The sequence below is a fragment of the Malus domestica genome, chromosome 08 (assembly GCF_042453785.1).
Source record: "Malus domestica chromosome 08, GDT2T_hap1".
NCBI lineage: Eukaryota > Viridiplantae > Streptophyta > Magnoliopsida > Rosales > Rosaceae > Malus > Malus domestica.
The window spans coordinates 6,071,711-6,094,168 of NC_091668.1; the positions used below are offsets into that span (position 1 = coordinate 6,071,711).

The 22,458-nt window shown below is 38.3% G+C and overlaps 1 protein-coding gene and 1 long non-coding RNA gene across 3 annotated transcripts; one reads left to right on the plus strand and one right to left on the minus strand.

Annotated features, from left to right (window-relative positions):
• Positions 1 to 9,596: 9,596 nt before the first annotated feature.
• Positions 9,597 to 10,383, minus strand: LOC139198237 (uncharacterized). Its single transcript, XR_011583579.1, has 2 exons — positions 10,254 to 10,383; positions 9,597 to 9,830 (listed from the first exon to the last, which is right to left on the minus strand). It is a non-coding gene; the product is annotated as an uncharacterized lncRNA (long non-coding RNA).
• Positions 10,384 to 10,799: 416 nt separating this feature from the next.
• Positions 10,800 to 21,816, plus strand: LOC103429221 (pre-mRNA-processing protein 40A-like). Of its 2 annotated transcripts, XM_070826691.1 has the most exons (30): positions 10,857 to 10,986; positions 11,379 to 11,437; positions 11,749 to 11,811; positions 11,910 to 11,988; positions 12,074 to 12,221; positions 12,315 to 12,506; positions 12,881 to 12,954; positions 13,176 to 13,245; positions 14,792 to 14,844; positions 14,968 to 15,025; positions 15,104 to 15,471; positions 15,577 to 15,652; positions 15,818 to 15,916; positions 16,021 to 16,089; positions 16,169 to 16,246; positions 16,434 to 16,520; positions 16,629 to 16,663; positions 16,778 to 16,883; positions 17,728 to 17,808; positions 17,924 to 18,016; positions 18,085 to 18,138; positions 18,207 to 18,323; positions 18,448 to 18,546; positions 19,285 to 19,332; positions 19,415 to 19,507; positions 20,214 to 20,321; positions 20,404 to 20,468; positions 20,569 to 20,662; positions 20,930 to 21,232; positions 21,328 to 21,816. In XM_070826691.1, the coding sequence occupies exons 5-30, from the start codon at positions 12,117 to 12,119 to the stop codon at positions 21,457 to 21,459; spliced, it is 2,757 nt and encodes a 918-aa protein (XP_070682792.1). In that variant the 5' UTR covers positions 10,857 to 10,986; positions 11,379 to 11,437; positions 11,749 to 11,811; positions 11,910 to 11,988; positions 12,074 to 12,116; the 3' UTR covers positions 21,460 to 21,816. The 2 variants fall into 2 exon arrangements, with proteins under 2 accessions (XP_028962652.1, XP_070682792.1); XM_029106819.2 differs by having other exon boundaries at positions 10,800 to 10,986; positions 11,910 to 12,221.
• Positions 21,817 to 22,458: the final 642 nt, after the last annotated feature.

Consider the following 22,458-nt stretch of genomic DNA (forward strand, 5'->3'; position numbering starts at 1 on the left):
TAATCTTCAAGCTCAAATGGCGAATCTTACTTCTCTTATGCTGCAGTATGTTGAAAGGTCCACAATTCAAAGTGTCCCTACATTTGGTGTGTCCTATAGGCAAGGATATCAAACTAATCAACATCCTCAATTAATTGAGAATGGAGGTTGGGATAAGGTCAATGCTTAGGGTTATTAAGGCTATAATCAATCAAGGAACGACTTGTTTTTCAACACTTACAATCCAGGTTGGTGAGATCATCCAAATTTTATGTGGAGGGAACCTCAACAAGTTCAACAAGAAGGATATTGGCAGCCATCTCAAGAGTTTTATTCAAGACCTATTCAGCCACCACAAATTCCCCCACAACTATTCCAACCAAATTCAAGCATGTGCATGGATCATGTTCAAATTCTTCAAATACTAAATACTTATTGTGCTTCTTTGACTCAGAATCTAGAAAATCAAGCTAAAGAGATGGTCGAATTGAAAAATCAACTTGGATAGATCGCATAATTCATGGGACAAATTTGAGAACAAAACGAACTCTCCAGCTCAACTATTGTCAATTCGATGGAAGAATAATTGGAAATCGATTTGTATGCATATGTTTCATGTGTGGAGAAGAACCTTTAGCTATCATTTCATCCATATTTTATTCACAACTTAATTTACTTGTTGCCCTTTACTTTTGTTTTAATTAAATTCGTCCAAAATCTCCCCCTCATTGTTTTAATGTTAGTTTAATTTAGTTTTCAGTTTTATAAGTTTAGTTTGCGTTGATTAGCATCTCTTCTAATCCCCTGAATAGAACGATCCCTACTTACTCGTACTACGATTACATAATTTATAGGGTTTAATTTGTGTGTTAGTTTCTACCACATCATATGGCTTCGCTTCCTTTTCTAAGCTCAAAAAGAAAAACTTGGGCATCATCGAAGAAAGGAGGTGCGACCTCACTGAAACCTAGAAAAAGTTGAAGGAGCACGGTTACAAAGTCGACCTCACAAAGGTAGGCCTTGGCTTCATACCTGTTGCACCTATCAAGATTTCAGGTAAAGGAAAAGACAATAAGGTTAGTACTCAACACATTAGAGTGAATGTGATGGAATATAAGGAAGAGTCGAAGCCCGTTCCATGAACTTCAATATTTGATCGCTTGGTTGGTTCAACGTCCTAAGCATTGGCATTGCATTACATTGATGGTCAAGTCTGGTCTTTTATCTTCAATTGACTCGGCACAATCATCTCTCGAAGTTTCGTGTTTGGTAGACTGACCAACCCTAATGGACAAGAAAGAGAAGCTGTCTTTCCTCCATGAAGATCAGCCTTAAAAAGACTCAGAATGGTAAAAGAGCCTTCTAGAAAGAAAAAAAATTCAATTTCTGAAAAGAGAATACCCCGTTGACATAGCCAATGACGATGAGATTCGAAGCCTAATCCTATCACACATGAAGCGTCTGTTAACATTGGACGTGAGTACAGATGGCCAGTTGAAGGTGAAACGACGCACGATCATACACAGAGGTCAATCCTCGAACCAACGAGCCCAAGAGGATGACGAAGAGGAGATGGTCCAAGGTGTCTACCACATTACAGTTGAAGAGGCCAATGTGGATGAAGTCTCTAAAGAAGACATCAAAGAAGCTCCACCGCAACTCGAAGATTAGGGGCAGGCAATTATTGATAACTTGAAGGAACTCAATTTGGGCACAAGCGAAGAACCAAAGCCTATCTTCGTGAGTGCACTATTGAATTCGGATGAATCGGAGGAATACCACAAATTGTTGCTAGAGTACAAAAGACATTTTCGCATGGACATACAAAGAAATGCTATGTCTGGATCTCGTCATCGTTATACACCACTTCGTAGTCAAGCCGGGGGTATGACCGATGAAGCAAGCTCAGTGGCGTTTTCGATCGGAGTTCATCCCGCAAATTGAAGCTGAGATTGATAAATTGATCGAGGCAGGTTTCATTCGAGAAGTACAATACCCTAGGTGGATCTCAAACATTGTCATTGTTCATAAGAAATCAAGACAAATCTAGGTTTGCATGGACTTCCGTGACTTGAACGATGTTTGGTCGAAAGATGATTTTCCTCTCCCAATCATCGAAATCATAGTGGACGGGACCACATGCCACGAAGCGTTATCTTTCATGGATGGTTATTCAGGTTACAACCAAATAAGAATGGGACCAGAGGATGAAGAGTCAACTTTTTTTCTCACCTCGAAAGGTATCTATTGCTACAAGGTGATGCCATTTTGGCCTAAAAAATGTCGGAGCAACGTATCAACGTGCCATGCAGAAACTCTTTAATGACATGCTTCACAAGAATGTTGAATGTTGTGTCGATGATGTGGTAGTCAAAACCAAAAAATTGACATATCACTTGATGGATTTGCGAATAGTGTTCAACAGGCTTCGAAAATACAACCTTAAAATGAACCTTTTAAAACGCGTATTTGGTGTTATGTCAGGGAAGTTCCTCGACTTCATTGTCAAACATCGTGGCATTGAGGTCGATCAATCCAAGATCAAGGCCATCTAAAGTATGCCATATCCAATGAACCTACGTGAGTTGAAAAGCTTGCAAGGACGACTCGCCTTCATCAAACGGTTTATTTCTAACTTAGCAGGGCGTTGTTAACCGTTTAGTCGACTCATGAAGAGGGATGTTCCGTTCATGTGGGACAAAACCTGCCACAATGCCTTTGAAAGCATAAAAATGTATTTATCAAATCCACCTGTCTTAGGGGTGCATATGCCTGGAATACTGCTTAGATTATACATCGTCGCTTAGGAAAGTTCATTTGGAGCACTCTTGGCGCAAGAGAATGAATCCCAGAAATAAGAAGCGATTTACTACCTCAATTGGACTCTCACTGGCGCTGAGTTGAACTACTCCCCAATAGAAAAAATGTGTCTTGCCCTTGTGTTCGCCATCCAGAAGCTCAAACATTACATGCATGCATACACAATACACCTAATTACATGGGCCGACCCAGTTAAGTATGTAATGTCAAAGCCAGTCTTGACAGGGTGACTGGATAAATGGGCGTTTCTTCTGAATCAATACGAGATTATCTACATCTCAGCAAAGGCCGTCAAGGGGCAAGCTCTAGCAGACCTCTTGGCAGACCACCTGATCCCAGTCGATTAAGACGTTTCAGATGACCTATCAGATGAAAAAGTGTTTTATGCCAATCTCTTTCCAGCATGGATAATGTTCTTTGATGGGTTAACACGAGCATATGGAACGGGGGCAGGCGTGGTGTTTGTATCACCACAAAGACAAGTTTTACTTTACTCTTTTTGCCTAAGTGAGTGTGTTCCAACAATGTCGCAGAATACCAAGCCTTGATCATTGGACTCCAAATAACAGTAGAGATGAAGATCCCGATGCTAGAGGTATATGGGGATTTTAAATCAATCAGCTCTTAACCGAATATAAAGTAAGAAATGATGATCTTGTCCCATACTATCGGTTGGTTATGCAACTGCTTCAAAGGTTCGATGCCATCACACTATAGCACATTTTAAGGAAGGAGAACCAAATGGCAGATGCTCTTGCCAACTTAGCTTCAAACGTAACGCTGAAAGAAGAAGAAGTTGTAAACATTCCAGTTTTCCAGCAGTAAATGATCCCGTTCATCACTGAGTTAACATTAGAAGATGCAAATATCATCTATGTGTTTCATGTTGATATAGAAGAATGGAGGTAACCATTGATTGACTACTTGGAACATGGAAAGCTATTAGACGATCTCAGGCACCGTACGGAAGTTAGACAATGAGCACCTCACTTCCTTTACTACAAGAAGACGTTTTATCAACGTTCTTTTGAATGAATGCTTCTCAGATGCTTGGGAGAAGAAGAAGCCAGCCAGGCAATGAAATAAGCTTATTCAGGAGTATGCGGAGCTCATCAGTCCATACCTAAGCTGCATTTCTAATTGAAGAGAATGAGATACTATTGATTGACCATGGTGAATGACTGCCTTAACTACAAAAAAATGTGCAAAGCTTGCTAATTTCATACATTAGCCGTCAGAGCCATTACACCTGACTGTTGCTTCATGGCCTTTTGACGTATGGGGTTTGGACATCATTGGACCAATTTCACCAAAGTCGTCCGTGAGGGAAACCTACATTTTGGCAGCGACAGATTACTTTTCCAAGTATGTGAAAGCTATTCCACTGAAGAAAGTAAAGAAGAAGACGATGGTTTATTTCATAAAGGCGCATATTATTCATTGATATGGTGTTCCCCGTTACATAATTAAGGATAATAGGAAGCAATTCTCTAATCGCCTAATGGATAAGGTTTGCGAGAAGTTCAAATTTAAATAGCACAAATTTTCAATGTATGGTGTTCCCCGTTACATAATTAAGGATAATAGGAAGCAGTTCTTCAATCGCCTAATGGATGAGCTTTGCGAGAAGTTCAAATTCAAACAACACAAGTCTTCAATGTATCACGCCCCAGCCAATGACATCCTAAAAGTATTTAACAATACTCTATGCAACCTCTTGAACAAGATTGTTGGCAGGACCAAGTGAGACTGGCACAAGAAAGTAAGCGAAGTGCTTTACACATACAAGACGACGCACCAGACTTCTACTTAAGCTACACCGTATTTGCTCGTGTATGGCGTGGAGGCTGTTTTGCCACTAGAAAGCCAAATTCCCTCACTAAAGATGGTTATACAAGAAGGTCTGACTGATGAAGAGAATGCAAAGTTGCATCTTCAAGAGTTGGAAGCACTGGATGAGAGAAGGCTCGAAGCTTAGCAGCACTTAGAGTGTTATTAAGCACGACTCTCTAAGGCCTTCAACAAGAAAGTTCGCCCTTGTTCTTTTCAAATTGGAGATCTTGTCCTTGCATTGCGTAGGCCTATCATCATGACAGACAATACAGGAAGCAAATTCACCTCGAAGTGGGATTGACTTTACATAGTACAAGAGGTTTACACAAATAGTGCTTATAAGATCGTGGAGGAAGATGGCTTAAGGATTGGCCCTATAAATGACAAGTTCTTGAAGTGATACTATGCCTGAGAAAAAAGACATACACTTGGCCCGCAAGAGCATAAAATGCGTACGGCCGAAAAAAAAAATTGAACTACGTGATAACTTGATCTTTCCCCAATCAAGGGTACGTAGGCAGCTCGAACATTCAACTTCGAGTTCAATCACATCAAAATAAGAAAATAAGGGTTTGTTAAAGGTTCGACTAATGAAAGTCAATTTTATTACAAAGGTAACAATAAAAAAAAGAAAAAAAATACATTAAAGACGCTACTAAAAAAACTAAGTCCAAGCCATGTCGCTGAATCATGAGCAAGCCTTCTAATGTCTTCAATGCATTGGTGTCTTCCACGAACAAATAAGTGGTAAGAGCAATGTTGAAGCAGAGAGTCTTGGAGGCGGTGCAACCATAAGTGCAAATGATACATCATCTTAAGGAAAAACTTCAGCTAAAAAAACTACCACTTCTGCCTGAAGGACATATAAGGCAAATGAAACAAAGCTTATTTATTGATATCTCCAAGAAATTCTAGATATGTGCATACACATGAGTTAAAACAAACAAACAAGAAACGTTGCTCATGTGAAGCCTCAGTACTTGGAAGAACCTCAAAAGGGAGAAACACTAGAGATTGATCATGTGATGCCTCAATACTTGGCAAAACTCCAAAAAGAAGAAGCATCAAAGGTTGATTATTTGGAGCCTTAATACTTGGTAAAACTCCAGATGGCAAAGGCAATATGTGCCTTTGATATAAAGCCACAAACCTCAGATGATCACTTTGAATCCGACTTTCAGATTCCTGCAGCTGGTCAAGCTTTCTTTTCATGTTCGTTGAATAATTGTTTGTAAGTATGTGCAGCTTTCTATTTTTGTACTTGAACCCTCTGATCTCTTGTCTAAAACTTGCCACCTCAGCCATCAATGATTCAACTTGACGAGTTCGAATAGGTAGGCGTTAACCCATATTGGATACAAAGCCCGCACACTAAACACTGAAAGCCAGATAATCTTGAATTGCTAACTTATCGAACCGTTTGGAAAGTATCATGTTATCCTTGGGGGTGAGAAGATTCCTAGCTACCACTGTAGCGCTTATGTCATTCTTCATCACAAAGTCCCCAACTGTAAGATGACCATTAAGGGATAAGAATGATAGGTGCCATATGTTGTCTTGAGAAGACATATTTGCATCTTGCACAACATTCAAATCAAAACGAAGGTTAAATAGGCAAGCCATTTTTCAGAAATGATAAAGGAAAAGGAGGTCAAATAATCTTAGAAGTACAAAAAGGGGAAATTTCTACAGGTAGCAACTTTCTAAGCATGCTTTTGAACACAAGTAATGCCTCTACAAAAGAAGAGGCAACATGACCATTTAATCAGAAATCGGAGAGACACCGCTATCTGAATTTCGAAAGCTGGAAATAAAATTTGTCGACACTTTTTCAGATGCAATCTCAGCTTTTCGGATATCATGGGAAACTTTGTAAAAAATCTCTGACAAAGTTGAAAATGCGTGAATTTTGTTCCAGCCATTGTCGGTGACAAGAGAAAAGGAACATCACCACTACTTGCTATTGGGAAATCCCTATATATGTCAATCTTCGTCCTCTATGGCAAGGCAGGCTTGCAAGGATGCCTAACTCTTCCTTTTCTTTGAGAATGCATCTTCAACAGGGCCACTTGTTCAAAAATCGAAGAGGTACCGCTCTTTGAATTTCAAAAGCCGAATTTTTCTAAATAAAGTCTGTCAGTGCTTTTCAGACATAATGCAACTTTTTAGATATCATGGGTAACTTTGTCAAAAATCTCCTACAAACTTAAAACGTATGAATTTTACTGTTCCAATTACACCATTGTTGCTGACAAGAGTAAAGGAATAGCACCACTACTTGCTATTGGAAAATCCCTATATATGTCAACCTCTCATCCTCCATGGCTAGACAGACCTGGAAGAACGCCTAACTCTTTCCCATATTTGAGAATGCATTTCTAATAAAGCATCTCTAAATACTCAGTTTACTTCCTCTTCGAGAATACCTCTTCAACCGAGTCACACCAAAGCAAAAGTATCTCATATAATGCTTTTTCCCTATCATTTTCTTTGTCCTTGTTCTTACCTGTTGGACAAGGAGAAAGAAAGCAATCCGTTGGAACCTGAAATCAAACTTCCGATTTGGAACTAATTGCCTGGAACCTTTGCCTGGTTACTTACCTAGCATTACTCTCCAGTACTCATCTTCAACTGTTGTTAGGTCTCGAATTTCCTTGGCAAATACCTCAAAACAATTGATATGATGTTGGCTCTTTACACTGCAGCTGCCAAGCATGGGTGAGTCGCTGAGAAATGATGTTTTGAAGTACCATTCAAAGGAAAAGGTTGCGCACCACTTCTGCTATGCAAAAAATTGAAGTATAATGATCAATGATGAACCCACCGTACCCAGCCATAGTCCCGAAGCTCGCCAACAATACAAGGATGATTTTGAACAACGGTAACGAGCAACATGTCTCCATTGCCGCACTACAAAACCTTCAGGTCTGGCTTTGGCCGCGTACCTATTTTCATCAGGGTAGTTGAATTGGTTGAGATCACATTTACAGAGGAACCTGCCAAGAGCAAAAAAAAAAAACCAAGCAAAAAAGAATGCAGCGATGGCAACTTGGTCATCTTTAAAACAATTGGCAAAGGAAACTGTAAGCTCTTGATCTGAGCTCGAGCACAATGATGGGTTGGAATAAATCATTACAGCACGACGCCCTTCCCTGTAGAATCGCATAATCCAGATTGAGTAGTCTAAGTTAAATCCAAGCTCAGTATTGTTGGTTTAATCGAAGAGCTCAATAAGCTTCAATAGTCTTTTGTTGGCACCATTGCCGAAGAGCAAAGCCTCTCGCTATGCAACATCGTCAAATCGCCACTGTAAAACCCCACCCCCAATTTTAAATTGCAATTTCACTTTATCCCTAAAAGTTATTGAATGTGCATTTTGGTCCCCTTATTCTTAGCCAATCCGGACCCACCTTTTTAGATTCTTTTTCTCACTCTGTTTACCACAATGCACCACCCTCAACTAACTCTCTCTTCCCTTCACCCTAAGTCAACCTTCTTTTCTCTCTCTCTCACTTTCAGCTTGCGCTCTCTACTCAGTACTCTCTTTCGCTCTAACTCTCATCTGTCTCATTCCATTTTTCCCGATCGCACCTACGCACCCAACTACCCACCCGAGCCACCCCGTCGACGTCTCAGCACCACCACCATCTTTGTGGGCTCGCTCTCACTTTCCCTTGTCTCTGTGGAGCTCAATGAACCCCAGAAATCGAGAGTTAGCTCCGATGAACCCCGTGGGTTTCAAGGAAGATTTCGACCGTCTCCGGTCCTCCCACGGCAAACGAAAGGTATAAACACTCTCCTCTCATCTCTAATTTCATTTTTTTTCTTAATTTGTTTTTATTTTTATTTATTTAACTAAAGGGCCTTGGCCTGTTTTTGTTAGGGCTTCAAGCCTGCAAACCCTTTTAACCCTAAACCCTAGGTTGGGCCTTCAAGCTCAGGCCTGCTTGAGAACCCAGGGCCTCCAGCCCTTTTTGGAACCTTAGGACCTTAAGCCTTGGGTCGTGAGAATCTGGGCTTCCAGCCTGTTTGGGGGAAGTTTTGTTTGTTTTTTTTTTCTTTTTTCTGCGTTGCAGCAGATAGGGGGAAGAAGAGGAAAGAAGATGAAGATGGGGGAGGAGAGAGGGTGCCAGGGGGGAGGGGGGAAGGGACAAAGTTTTGTTTTGTTTTGTTTTTTTTTTCTGGGTTGCAACAGGTAGGAAGAAGAGGAAGGAAGATGAAGATTGGGGACAAGAGAGAGGGTGCAGGGGGGAAGTTTTGTTTGGTTTTTTTTTTTAATAACCTTTCTTTATTATTTTAATATTTAAAAAATATGAAATGATTTTTTTTAGTTTTTAATAATATTTTATTAATTTTTCAATAGAAAGTGGGTCCCAAATCAAGCCACGTTAGCATTTAATTGAGAAATTAACAGAAAAACTGATGGATGTATGACATTGACACAAATTTGTAAGATGAGGTATGACATTGTCAATTTTAAAAGATGAGGTATGAAAGTGTCGTGACATCAATAGTAGAGGTAGTTTTTTGTACTTTACTCAAATATTTTTGAATCAATTCTTAATGAAAATATAGGTGAATTTTTAAAAAGCATTTCAAGTGTTTTTTGTAAGAAGAATTGGACTTGTGTTATTTGTAAGAAACACTTCAAATACTTTTAAAACCCAAAAATATTTTCTCTAAAATCAATTTTAGTCATTTTAAAAGCAGATAGGTGGTTTTTGTAAAAAACACTTCAAGCACTTTTAGAATTTAAAAATATTTTCTTTAAAGCCAGTTCTTAAACTGTGAAATGCATGTAAATTCGGCGAAAGACAGGGTTATTTTCGGTAGTCGGCAAACGTCGATACCAAAACTTAGGGCTGGGTTCGGTTTGAAACGGTTCGGTTTTTTGCTAAAACCGAAACCGAACCGAAATTTCGGTTCGGTTCGGTTCGGTCCGATTTTTTTTCGGTTTTTTTCGGTTCGGTTTTGATTTTTTTCGGTTCGGTTTCGGTTTTTTTTCGGTTTTTTCATGATTTTTTTTTTTTAATATATGGAGCTTGAAGCACATTTTTTTTCTGCATTCGGCTGCAAATTTACCCTTTCTCTCCATTAACCCTCGTTGAAACAGTAACGATTTGAGGCATGCAACAACTGTTTCTTGTTCCTGTGATCTGAGGAGGAAAAGGATTTCATCCACCCAACTTCAGTGCCCACTGCAAAACGAAAAGATTAAAACTTTAGTCACAAAAAATCCACCGAAAAATATAAAGATTACAAAAATAATTGGAAACATTACCCAGAAAAAAAATTGAACTTCAAACGGAATTTAAAAATCAACATTGACATAAAAAAAATTATCAAAAACAAACAAAAAAGGTCAATTGAGAAAGGAGTATGCAAAAATGAAGAAAAGAATTGCGAAAAAAGGGGATAATCAAATATAGATATCAAGGTAGAAAAAAAGAAAGGGAAAGAAATGGGTGAGACTCTCACAACACAAAAATCAAACAAATCTACAATACAAAACAAAACAACAACCCATAAATTTACACCAAAATTTCAGATTCCCTCCATGGAATTTACTCTAAAAAAACCCATAAATCGACAAAATAAATAAGAGAGATTGGAGATCTTACCCTGGAGTGAGAAGATCGAGAAACGGAGAGAGAAGAATGGAGAAGAATGGAGAAATTTGGACAAGAAGGGAGTCTGGAGGCGCAGGGCAGAGAGAGAGAGAAGAGGGGAATGAAAAAAGAAAAGGTTGGCTGCTACTACTAGTGGCTAGGGTTTTGTTGATTTCTAATTGCACAAAAGGCTATAGATTTATATCTTTATAAATAGTTTAGTTATACAACTATAACAAAACAATACCAATTGCCATGTTGGTTTCGTTGAAACCTCTCAACAGGAGTGCACGGGTTCAAACCCACATGCCTCCAGAACTTTAGAGATTTTTTTATTTTTTATAATTAAAATATTATAAAAAAATAATTAAATATATATTCGGTTCGGTTCGGTTCGGTTCGGTTTTCGAACCTCAAAAACCGAAACCGAACCAGCCATATTCGGTTCGGTTCGGTTTGACAGTTTTCGGTTCGGTTTTTTTTCGGTTCGGTTTTTTTCGGTCTCGGTTCGGTTTGGTTCTCGGTTTTTTTCGGTTTTCGGTTTTTTGAACCCACCCCTACCAAAACTTACAACTCTCTCCGTCTTATTCAGCTCTTACTTTGCTAACAAAAATCGTCCGATTTCTTAAACCCTAGCACCTGAGTGTAGTGGTGAACACACAGTCGCAGAGGTCCTCTCGCTCCTCCGCTTGTCGACGGCAAAAGGTTCTCGCACCGCCGATTGCCTCCCCCTGTCTCTCCGCCAGTAAGTATTTCTTCCTCTCCTCCCTCCCAAAATTCGAAACGATTGGTCATCCCTTTCTTCTTCGTTCTTTCCGCTACATTTTGCCCTAGGTTCCAATTGCAGAGACCAGTTGAATTTTGGTATGCGCTTATGGTCGAATTCGTATTTGTACAGAACTCTAAATAGAACAGTGAAAAGATGTGTTTAGGTTACATTTGAGTGGTTAATTTCAACTCCTCGTTGATTCGGAATCAAATCGTAAATTCTTGAAAATGTTCCGAATTCATGATTAATTCAGCGTGCTTTACCTGCTCTGATGCATTTGCAAACACATTTTACTGTTTTTTGGGCATGTACTAGCCCCGGCTTGTTGACATAATTGGCAAGATATGATTCTGTTTTGACTTTTGCAGTTGGATCCGGTTGTGTATGCGCAGCAATGGCGAATAACCCTCAGTCCTCAGCTGGGCAGGTACCGAACTTTGAACCTTGTCATGGCTTAAGCAGTCAATCATATGAATTTATTTTTTGTCCTGTTTTGCAATTCACTTCCGATTATAGTGGATGTTTAGACAGTGAAAGTATTTTAAGGATGTTGAATGTTTATGTTGGCTTGTTAGGGGACAAATAACTTTGTATTCTGTCATCATTGTTGTTAAGGGCCGGAATACCTTAATCATTTCAAGTGCATAAACAAATGTGTTTTAGTAATCTTGTTTATGTAGTTTGCACCTATTTTTAATCTGTCTTTCTTTTTTGATCTCTCCTATCTATCCGGATTAGCCATTTCGTCCTCCCCCAGTTGCTTCCATGGGTCCTCAAAGTTTTGGTTCATCCCCACTTCAAGTAAATCCCTTTCCTGTTCATCTTCTGTGACTTTTTGTATTCTCTACTTCCCGGCGGACTATTAATAAGAGGTGTATGTACAATTCCCTTCAATGCAGTACCGACCAGTGGTTCCAACACAGCAAGGACAGCAATTTATTCCACCAGCTTCCCAACAATTTCAGCCTGTGGGACAAGGTATTCCTTCTCCAAATGTTGGGATGCCTGGTAGTCAAAGTCAGCAATTACAATATTCTCAACCAATGCAACCGTATCCTCTCAGGCCAAGTCAGCCTGGTCATGCTCATTCGTCACAGGCGTTGCCTATGCAATACATGCAGACAAGGCCTACTGTCCCATCTCAGTCTCAGCAACCTGTCCCACCTTTTAATAATCAGATGCCTGGAATGCCTTATTCTTCCTCATATATGGTATGTTCTCACAATGTTATCTATATGTATGTGTTTTCCTTGATTTGATGGAGCATATTTTTCAAATGTTTACGTGCATCTGAACTGTTTCAGTTTGCTCCGCCTACGTATGTCCAGCAACAAAATAATGTCAGTTCACAATTTCAGCCGATGTCTCAAGTGCAAGCACACGTTGTATCTGCCACAGGACAGCCTTGGGTGTCCTCTGGTAATCAGGGTGCAGCAGTTCCTTCACCAGTACAGCAGCCTGGCCAACAATCTTCAAGCACTCTTTCCACAGATTCTGTAAGTGCTATATGTAAAATTCAATTCAGTTACCTGTAACACCATTATACATTAGGTTAAGGTCATCGCTTTTGTTCAGGAAACATGTTTCAATATCTCCTTTTGGTACTAATCCAGAACCCAAAAGACGTGTCATCGGCGTGAATTTCTGATTATTTCATCATCTAAATTGTCATTTTTAAATTATGTTTGTCATGTTTTGCGATGCTACACAGCCCCATGAAACAAAAAGGTGCACTTAGATGCTGATACGACACTGATAATTTTGTATGAATCCTGATTTGGGAATCATGCAAACCCATTATCTTTAGTGTCAATGACAAATGAATGGCTTTTCTTATTTGTGTTGTAATTTTTACTTTCCTAAATTTCAGGCTGTAAATGTTCCTAGCCAAATACAGCAGTCTTCTTCGGATTGGCAAGAGCATATGGCGGCTGATGGAAGAAGGTAAAATTATAATTTTGTCTGCCTTTTCTTCTTGCAGTTGATGAAATATGATGCGTTGTTAACAGTGTTTATTTATTATTTTTTTTCAATGACAAACAGTTTGGTTCGTTATTTTTGAGAGTTACTTTGATTTTGTATTAGTTATTTTGAAGTTCTTCTTGACCTTATGCTTTCTTACTTGTTTTATTTCTATTTTTTATGGATTCATTTTTCTTTTCCAGATATTATTTCAACAGAAGAACAAGAGAATCTAATTGGGAGAAGCCTTTAGAGTTGATGACACCGATGGAGGTGAGTCATATTGTTGATTGGTTACCAGTAGCTTGAACTTTTGTATATAATCTCCAATTACCTGTTGAACATGCCTTTGAAATGTTTTTGTATTTGCAATTTTGCCCATAAAATTTATTGCTGTTTATGGATGTTTGAAAATTTTTGGTTTTAACTATGCTTAAATTGATTGAAATTGTTTTATGCGAATTATCCTTTTATTTGCATATGCTTTAACTGGTTTGTAGATGTCATGGCAAGTATGGAGAAATTTTACGACTGCTCTGTAAGCTCACTTTGAAGACGGGGTTTCATTTCACAAGTCAGGCAATAATTGCTATTTACATCTTATTTATCTTGTAGCTGGATGTGGTTAATGAATGCCAAGCAGTAATTGTTGCCTTTACCCATATCATCCATTATCCTTGGTGGAGACGAGTGTACTTTGGTCTATTTATTTTTGTCTATCCTCTGTGGGGTTGATTTTGTTTAAGTATCTTCTTAGAGGAGTGTTTCATATTTCTATTTGTTTCTTATTGTCTTTCCCTCTAAGTCTATGTCCGTTATTCTTGTTAGTGATTATAGTTATGGTTTTTATAAAATAAAGTATAAACTACACAGGCAGACAGCCGACCTTTCTCTCCGTCTCCCTTGTATAAGCAGTTGCATTAGTAGATTAACATGTGCATGTACCTCATGTGCACGCCCACTCAGAGAGTCACACAGAAATGCGCACCCACACTCCCACATTGATACTGCTTGTCACAGGTTTTCTTGTGGCTGTGGTATTTCTTTTCTGATATTTTTTTTTTAACTTAATTTTTTTGTTAGTACGAGAGTTATCACATAGTGGACAATATTTTTAATCTTATTCTCAATAAGGTGTCCCTGCATGCACTTCTTAGTTGTATATGACATTTTTGTTGTCTACGGATTATAAGGGCTTTTTCAACATTTCTTGTGCTACTGTCAGAGGTATTAAATGTTATGTCACTGGGATTGGGTTTTTAACTTTTAACAATTATTATGTATGTGCATTATATTTGTATGTGTACTGTAGTATCATTATTTGTATGCAAAGAAAGGCCCAACAGTGTTTCCTCGTTTTACTAGCGTAAAATGGAAGGATTTCAAGGATATGTAGAACTTCTAGCGGGTACTGTAATTTGTAATTTGCTGTCAATAAACTATTAGGAGTTCTCTCCTGCTGCTTTTTCATAGAAGTTAAGAAACTAGAGTATATAACAGTCTATCCCCTGCTGCTTTGTTGTAGTACTTTTTGTTTTCATTTTTCACCTGTTATATGCATTTGGTTCAATCTTCATTTATTTGCTTTCTACACCTGTTGGGTGTGTAATTCGCTACAGGAGGTCAGGCATCTTCATTTACAGACATGTATCGATTTCAGGTTGATTTTTTGGGGGTGGGCAGGCTTTTGTACAAACTTTTTATACTGTTATTTCATTTTCTAGTGAACCTATTCTTTTTGACTGATTATGCTCGACTTTTAGTTTTCTTTCACAAATGGCTGCAATCTTTCACTAAATACTTTTTGTGACTCTAATAGAGGGCCGATGCATCAACTGTTTGGAAAGAGTATACGTCTGCAGATGGGAAAAAGTGCGTTTATTCTTATCATTCTGTTTAATTCCCCAATTCCTGCTTTTGTTTTCTAAATATGCATGTCAATGAATTTTTGTTGGGCCCTGTTGTTCACTATTAATTTTTGAATGACTGATGCAGGTATTATTACAACAAGGTTACAAGGGAGTCTAAGTGGACAATTCCAGAGGAGTTAAAGGTTTCATATCATTGCTTGTTTATTCTTTTTCTCCCTTTTATTTGTAATTTCCTTACACTATGAAGTACGTGCTTCCAGTTGGCTCGTGAACAGGCTCAAAGAGAACTAATCCAAGGAACACATTCAGAAATGAATTTGACTTCTCATACCCCTCCTGCTGTTGCTTCAGCTGAAACACCTATGGGAACTAGTTCAGTTGGCCCCAGCACTTCTTCAGCCCTACCCGGGATGGTCCCGAGCCCTGTTGCAGTTACACCTGTGTCTTCTTTTTCTAATCCTTCTCCTACTGCACCTACTGGATCATCAGTTGCTTCTGGTGCAGAGTCTTCCATAACAGGTGCTGTTGGCGTTCAACCTCCTGCAGTAACTGTGACTCCAGTGCCTGCTTCTGTTTCAGGAAGTACCGGAGTTCCTCCTACTTCGGTCAACACCACTACAAATTCAGTGTATGGACTTTTTAGGGTGCTTTATTTCCTACGGTCTGTTGATTCTTCTGTGATTTGTATAATCTTCCAGTCCAAATTGGTCTTATGTGTCTCAAAAAATTACAGGAGTACTTATGAAACTGTAGCATCTCAAGATATTGCAAGTTCAGCTGCTGATGGAACTTTGACTCAAGATATCGAGGTAAGGTTTTTTTCCTTAATGGAAACATGCACGTTAATTACACCTTTTCTAGACTGCCGTAGTGAGACTGATTTTCATAGCATTTCTTTTGCCTGTTTCAAATTGTGGTTTAAAGAAATTAACAAGACCAAATGCTTATTCTTTTCCGAGAGTTCTCTATGGCAGGAAGCCAAAAGAGGTATGGCAGTTGCTGGAAAAGTCAATGTGACTCCTTCAGAGGAGAAAACATTTGATGACGAACCACTGGTGTATGCCAATAAGCAGGTAAAAACTTTAGGCTTTATTTCTTTGTCCAATTTTGTTTCATTGTTGTGCTTTTTTCTTTTCTTTTTTTTTTCTAAATTAATTTGATAATTTTTCTCTTTTAGGAGGCAAAAACTGCTTTCAAATCACTTCTGGAATCTGCAAATGTCCAATCTGATTGGACTTGGGAGCAGGTAGCTTCTTTTCCATTCTTTTTATCACTGTCTTGTATCATTAAGGAGTCTTCTTACATTTTATGAAATGTTACATCAGACAATGAGGGAGATCATTACTGACAAAAGATACGGCGCTTTAAAAACTCTAGGTGAGAGGAAGCAAGCATTTAATGAGGTAAACTTTTGGTTAATGTCTTAACTGCTTTAGAGTCAGTGCGTTCTTATGTTACATGGAAGACTAGTTTAATCTCATTGGAATCCTGTGATGCTCAAATGCCTTTCTGCTTAGTATTCAAGATGTTCATCAAGAATATTTTGACTCTTGTTTTAACCTAAAACTAATTATATGTTTTGAATTGTAGTACTTGGGTCAAAGGAAAAAACTGGAGAATGAAGAGAGGCGCATGAGGCAGAAAAAAGCTCGGGAAGAATTCACAAAAATGTTGGAAGTATGTTGTTTATAAGTCATAGTTGGTTTTGCATTTTTCTTTAACAACTTTGAAATACCTCGTACCTTGATCTTAACAAAAGACTTTGTGGTTTGTTCTTTTCTAAAGGAGTCCAGGGAACTTACATCAGCAACCAGATGGAGGTTTAGTCTCTCCCTGCATCATGCTTAGTTTGATATTGTTTTAGCCTTTTTATATGTATTTTTTTACAACAAAAAATGTTTTAGATGTTCTAACTGATGCATTTGCCTGATCAGCAAAGCTGTGAGTATGTTTGAAAATGATGAACGATTCAAGGCTGTAGAACGAGCTAGAGACCGGGAAGATCTTTATGAGAGCTACATTGTAGAACTCGAAAGGAAGGTAACAATTTGCATTTTTATTTCACATTTTCAGACTTATGCAATCCACCAGATGGAGATGTCATGTTGTACATTAGGGCTTCATATTTGACTCCAGATTTTTTATTCATAACAAAAGATTATTTTTGTAGAGGTCGCACTTGGTGCGATGGCAAGTGCCTTCGCCCATGAGCGGTAGGTCTCGGGTTCGAGACTTGGGAGCAGCCTCTCCATAAATGGGGGTAAGGCTAGCCGACATTCACCTCTCCCAAACCCTGCGTAAAGCAGGAGCCTTGTGCATTGGGTACGACCTTTTAACAAAAGATTATTTTTGTAACCGATAAAGAGAATGGAGAATTGAAAATTTGGAACCACTTGCTTTATGTATGAATTATGTTGAAGAACCAGAAATTAGGAATGGGGCATCGGGGTATCGGGTTATAGACTGGCTGTCTGATTTACCATGATCCTTAGTCCAGTCCCACACATTCCATATCCCTTCAATTTGTGACCCCTTTTCAGAATTAAGGCAATTCTCATTGGTAAAGGTTGCCTTAAATGGTTTCCTCATTTTCATTGTCCTTTCGGTGTACTAAACTTCAGAGTCCTCATGTCGCTAAATGTGCCACTTAAGTAGATATTGACAGTTCATAGATGGTAGGGAATATCACCAGACAGCAAAGTGCACATTTTTGAGTTATTTAAGTCTCAAGCAGAAGCATAAAAAAATTCTGAGATGCATTTAGTTGCCATATGTGTTGCTATTTCATTGCTATTCTCTTTTGAAGTTTGCGGATAAAAATAGGTACTCGTATGTCACAAAGGATGCCTGGCTTACTGCATAGGTTGCAATGTTTAATGTGCAGGAAAAACAAAAGGCAGCTGAAGAGCATAAGCAGAATATTGTAGAGTACAGGAAATTTCTGGAATCTTGTGACTTTATCAAGGTAAGTCTTGTAAAATGAGCAGGCACATAATTAGTATTATTTTTTTTATTTTTGTTTATATTTTTGTGATTCCTTGTATCTATAAACCTTTTGCATGGTTATTGTTCATTTGCAGGTGAACAGCCAGTGGCGGAAAGTTCAAGATCGCTTGGAGGATGATGAGAGATGCTTGCGCCTTGAAAAGCTTGCTAGGTTGCTCATTTTCCAGGTAAGTCAATCAGAAAATGATTGGTCATGTTAATTTAGGAGAATTATAAGACAGTATTTTTGGTGCAGGACTATATTCGTGACCTTGAGAAGGTGGAAGAGGAGCAAAAAAAGTTACAGAAGGTATAATCCCATATAAATGATATTTTCCTTTTCAAGTTCATGTTCTTATATTTGTCTCTGAATTCAAGGAACAATTGAGGCGGGAAGAGAGGAAAAACCGTGATGAGTTCCGCAAGCTGTTGGAAGAACATGTTGCTGATGGCACTCTTACAGCTAAAACTCTCTGGCGCGATTACTGTACGAAGGTGCTCAACCTTAAAATCGTCGCAGAGATAATGTCTAGAACAGTTGCATAGTAAATTAAAAGACAATTAATTATTTTCTTCTGCATCAGAAATTCGTTTGATATGTGCTGTCTTTGGATAGTAGGTTAAAGACTTGCCTCCATATGAAGCTGTTGCATTGAACACCTCTGGTTCAACACCAAAAGAATTGTTTGATGATGTTTTTGAAGAATTAGAGAAACAGGTGATGCCTAACATCTCATGCCTCGGTTCATTAATGATTTTGTATGGTTAATGTTAATAATACATCGAGATGTAATTGAAGGAAGTTGAGGTTCCTTCATAAAACCAATTGGCAATATGAGGAGTAGCCCAACTTCTTGTAAAAACATGCTAGGTCCTTTAATTCTCCGATGTATGATTCACTCTCAACACACAGCCTCACGTGTGGGGGTCATGGAAGCGTAACATGTGGACAACATATTGGGTGATGTGAGAGCACGTGGGTTAACCTGCTCTGATACTATAAAGGAAGTAGAGGTTTCACTATAAAACCAATTGACTATATGAGGAGTCTCAACTTTTATTAGCATGCAAGGTCCCTGTAATTCCATGATGCGGGGATTCATTCTCAACAGTTTGGATGAGATGCTCTTACATGTACGTACGTAGGTTAACGATCTCACGTGCTCCTTACCACCCAAAATACTAAAGCTCCATGTGTTTTGGCTCTGTCACTGCTCATCATGTCACGTATGAGGTGTGTGTTGACAATAAAATGCCACATCGGAAATTAATAGCCTTGCATAGCAATATATTATATCACGGTCCTCTCCCCCAGTGCTAAATGATTGTGGGTTTAAAGCTCTAACTTCTACAGATAAAATACAATATTAGTTTCAGAGTTTGATTGCATTACACAACTTTGAACCTGGAATACAGCTGACTCTATATGCCTGACATTGTTTTTTCTTGTGGACAGTATCATGACGATAAAGCTCGGATAAAGGATGCAGTGAAGTCAGGAAAGGTATGCTGTTTTGAACTGTATAATTTTATAAACTTGTGGCATTTTGGGAAACATTTCAAATATCATTCATTTCTTTACCCAGGTTACCATGACTTCCACATTGGCATTTGAAGAGTTTAAGGTTCCTATTCTGGAAGATATTGGTTCTCCACCAATATCAGACATTAACTTCAAGGTAAACCCCTGCGTATTTTCAGTCCGTTGCTAGCCTAAAACTCATATATTTTTTTCCTTTCATTTGTATGCTTGAAATATAAAGGTCTGTATAATAGGAGTTGGTGGTGTTTTTTTACTCGTTGCTGGTATATTCCTACCCCCATTAAGCAAATAAAATTAGTTTGTGTGTGTATTCAAAATATGTTGAAGTGGCTCTTTATATTGTATTGTATTCAAGTTCACTGAGAATCATACAGTTTACTTGGTTGTAGCAGTATCAGTGTTTCTTGTATCTTCTTTTAGTGAAATACATTCATATTCATCAAAGGGGAGAATAAAACAGTCATAACTTCTTGGTTTGAAACTTTGTCATTTTGACCCGAGCATCTTATATCCTGATGTTTCAATTGTAACAAGAAACCTTAAATGGTTCAGTGTACATGGTCAAGATAAAAAAGAATATCATTTGTTTTCTATGTGCTTCTTTACTTATTAAAGCTGAAGGGTTTGAAAATGACAGCCAGTAAATAATTAAACTGTAACCACTATCTTCATTTGATTTGGATTACATGGTTATGCCATCATCTGTTACACTCAATTCACGGATGCACACAGATGCAAGGATCAACTTTGTTCTGGTTTCTAAATCAACAACCGATGTGACTGTTAGTATTTACCTGTGTTGTGTATTTGAAAGTCTGCTAATACTTTTACTCCTTTTGAAGCTTGTGTATGAGGAATTATTAGAGAGAGCCAAGGAGAAGGAGGAGAAAGAGGCAAAGAAGCGTCAACGACTTGTTGATGACTTCAATAACCTATTGCACACAATCAAGGTACTGTGGACTTTTGTGGAAGAGTATGAAGTAAGTGTGATGCTAGAGATTGTATTGACCTTCTTTGTTATGTTCTTTGTAGGAAATAAGTGCTGCTTCTAATTGGGAAGATAGCAAACACCTTTTTGAAGAAACCCAAGAATACAGGTTTTTCTATTGATCTTTTACCGTAAAAAAACATTTAACATGCCTTTTTTTGTTCGAACTTTTTAGTTTTCAGAGTGAAAATTATTTCTTTTATTTTCAGATCAATTGGTGATGGTAGGGAAGTTTTTGAGGAATATATTACAAACTTACAGGAGAGGGCTAAAGAGAAGGAACGAAAGCGTGAGGAGGAAAAGGTATGGATCTTATTGTCATCTATAAGCTGTTGGTGTCATTTGGCTCGTTAATTCTTGCAATGTTAATATGCGTAGAGCTTATGCTGAAAAAGAATTTACTTTAACGCAGTGCTGCCCATATGTTACCTGTATAAAAGACAATATCTCAGAGTTTGAGCCTATGTAAATATTTTCACTTTAATTTTTTTATAGGAGTGGCATGTAATGCATTGTTATCAACTGATATCTTGAGTTGGGAATTTTTGTACTGATTCTGGTACATTGCAGGCCAAAAAAGAGAAAGAAAGAGAAGAGAAAGAGAAGCGGAAGGATAAAGAGAGAAAGGAGAAGGAAAGAGAACGTGAAAAAGAAAAGGGAAAGGACCGATCTAAGAAGGATGAAACAGATAGTGAAAATGTAGACATAACTGAGAGTCATGGGCATAAAGAAGATAAGAAGAGGGAGAAAGACAAAGACAGAAAGCACCGGAAGCGGCATCAAAGTTCCATTGATGATGTAGGTTCCGATAAGGAGGAGAAAGAGGAGTCTAAGAAACACAGACACAGTAGTGACCGCAAAAGATCAAGGAAAGTAAGTGAACTTATCTCGTAATATATTTGGCCGGTAACTTTTAAGCTATTCATGAATGGAAAATGTATGATTATTTTCCTGTTGTTGTATGGTAGCATACACCTGAATCTGACAGTGAAAGTCGGCATAGAAGGCATAAGAGAGAGCATCGGGATGGTTCCCGTCGAAGTGGTGAACATGTCGACCTTGAAGACGGGGAGCTTGGTGAAGATGGGGAAATTAAGTAAGCCCTGCCGATCTATCTTCATAGAGGTGTGAGTTTTGTGGCCTATCAGGGTCTAAACATGCCGAACATAACCAAGATTATTTTTCTTTTAGCATTTCTCATGGTTATAACTTTTACATGACGGAAATCTGATAGCTGACACTCATCACAATTAATTTTAATTGAATGCTGTGTTTGTTCACCGGTGGCCGGAGGGCGAGTAGTAAAATTTATCAGATCTGGTAAGATTAACATAAACCTCTCCGACCACCGGAGTGGCTGAAGGGCAAGTAGTAAAATTTATCAGATCTGGTAAGATTAAGCTCTCCGACCACCGATTGATTAGTTTCTTTTGCAGTAGATCGTACCATAATTCTCAGTTTTCGCGTGTTTAGTAAATTTCGTGCGTCGTCGATTGCAAGATAGCTGAATCATATGCATCAATCTTATTGGGACCGTGTGATAGATGCGTATGGCAACTTTCGAAACGATGTTGAGTTTTCACATTAAATGCAAGGAGAAGAGAGACTCGGCAGAATAATTCTGGGGTTTAATGTTATATGCCGGTGGTGGTTCGGATATCCACATCAACTCGTTTACCCTATGGGTTAAAATGCTTATGGTCTCTTCCTGTCACACTGTTTGCTTTTGTTTCTCTTTTGTCCCAGCAGAAAAAGAAATTAACCTTCCTAATCCTTGCACTGTGTCTGTGTGCATTTATATTGGCTCATCTGTGTAATTTGTTATTTTTTTTTTAAAACAAACGATATTATCTACAAAAGAGGAAGGGGGGTGGGGTTTACCCTCACAATAGGCTAGCAATAATGTGGTTTAAATTTACTTTGATGAGAATCGAACTTAAGATCTTTTGCTTGCAAATAAAGAGGAATACCATTAGGCCGTAATACTAAGTGGCATTATACTCTCTATTATAGTCATAAAACTATCAGTCAATAAATAATCAAGAGAAATTATTTATTTATTTATTTAAATAGTATTGAAATGGTTAGCATTGTTTACA

Excerpts from the sequence above, each read along its gene's own strand:
- LOC103429221 (XM_029106819.2), top strand. The coding sequence starts at position 11,405 with ATGGCGAATAACCCTCAGTCCTCAGCTGGGCAG. Across the intron at positions 18,139-18,206 it reads AGCAAAAAAAGTTACAGAAG|GAACAATTGAGGCGGGAAGA; the intron begins GTATAATCCCAT and ends TCTGAATTCAAG. Across the intron at positions 19,508-20,213 it reads TATCAGACATTAACTTCAAG|CTTGTGTATGAGGAATTATT; the intron begins GTAAACCCCTGC and ends CTCCTTTTGAAG.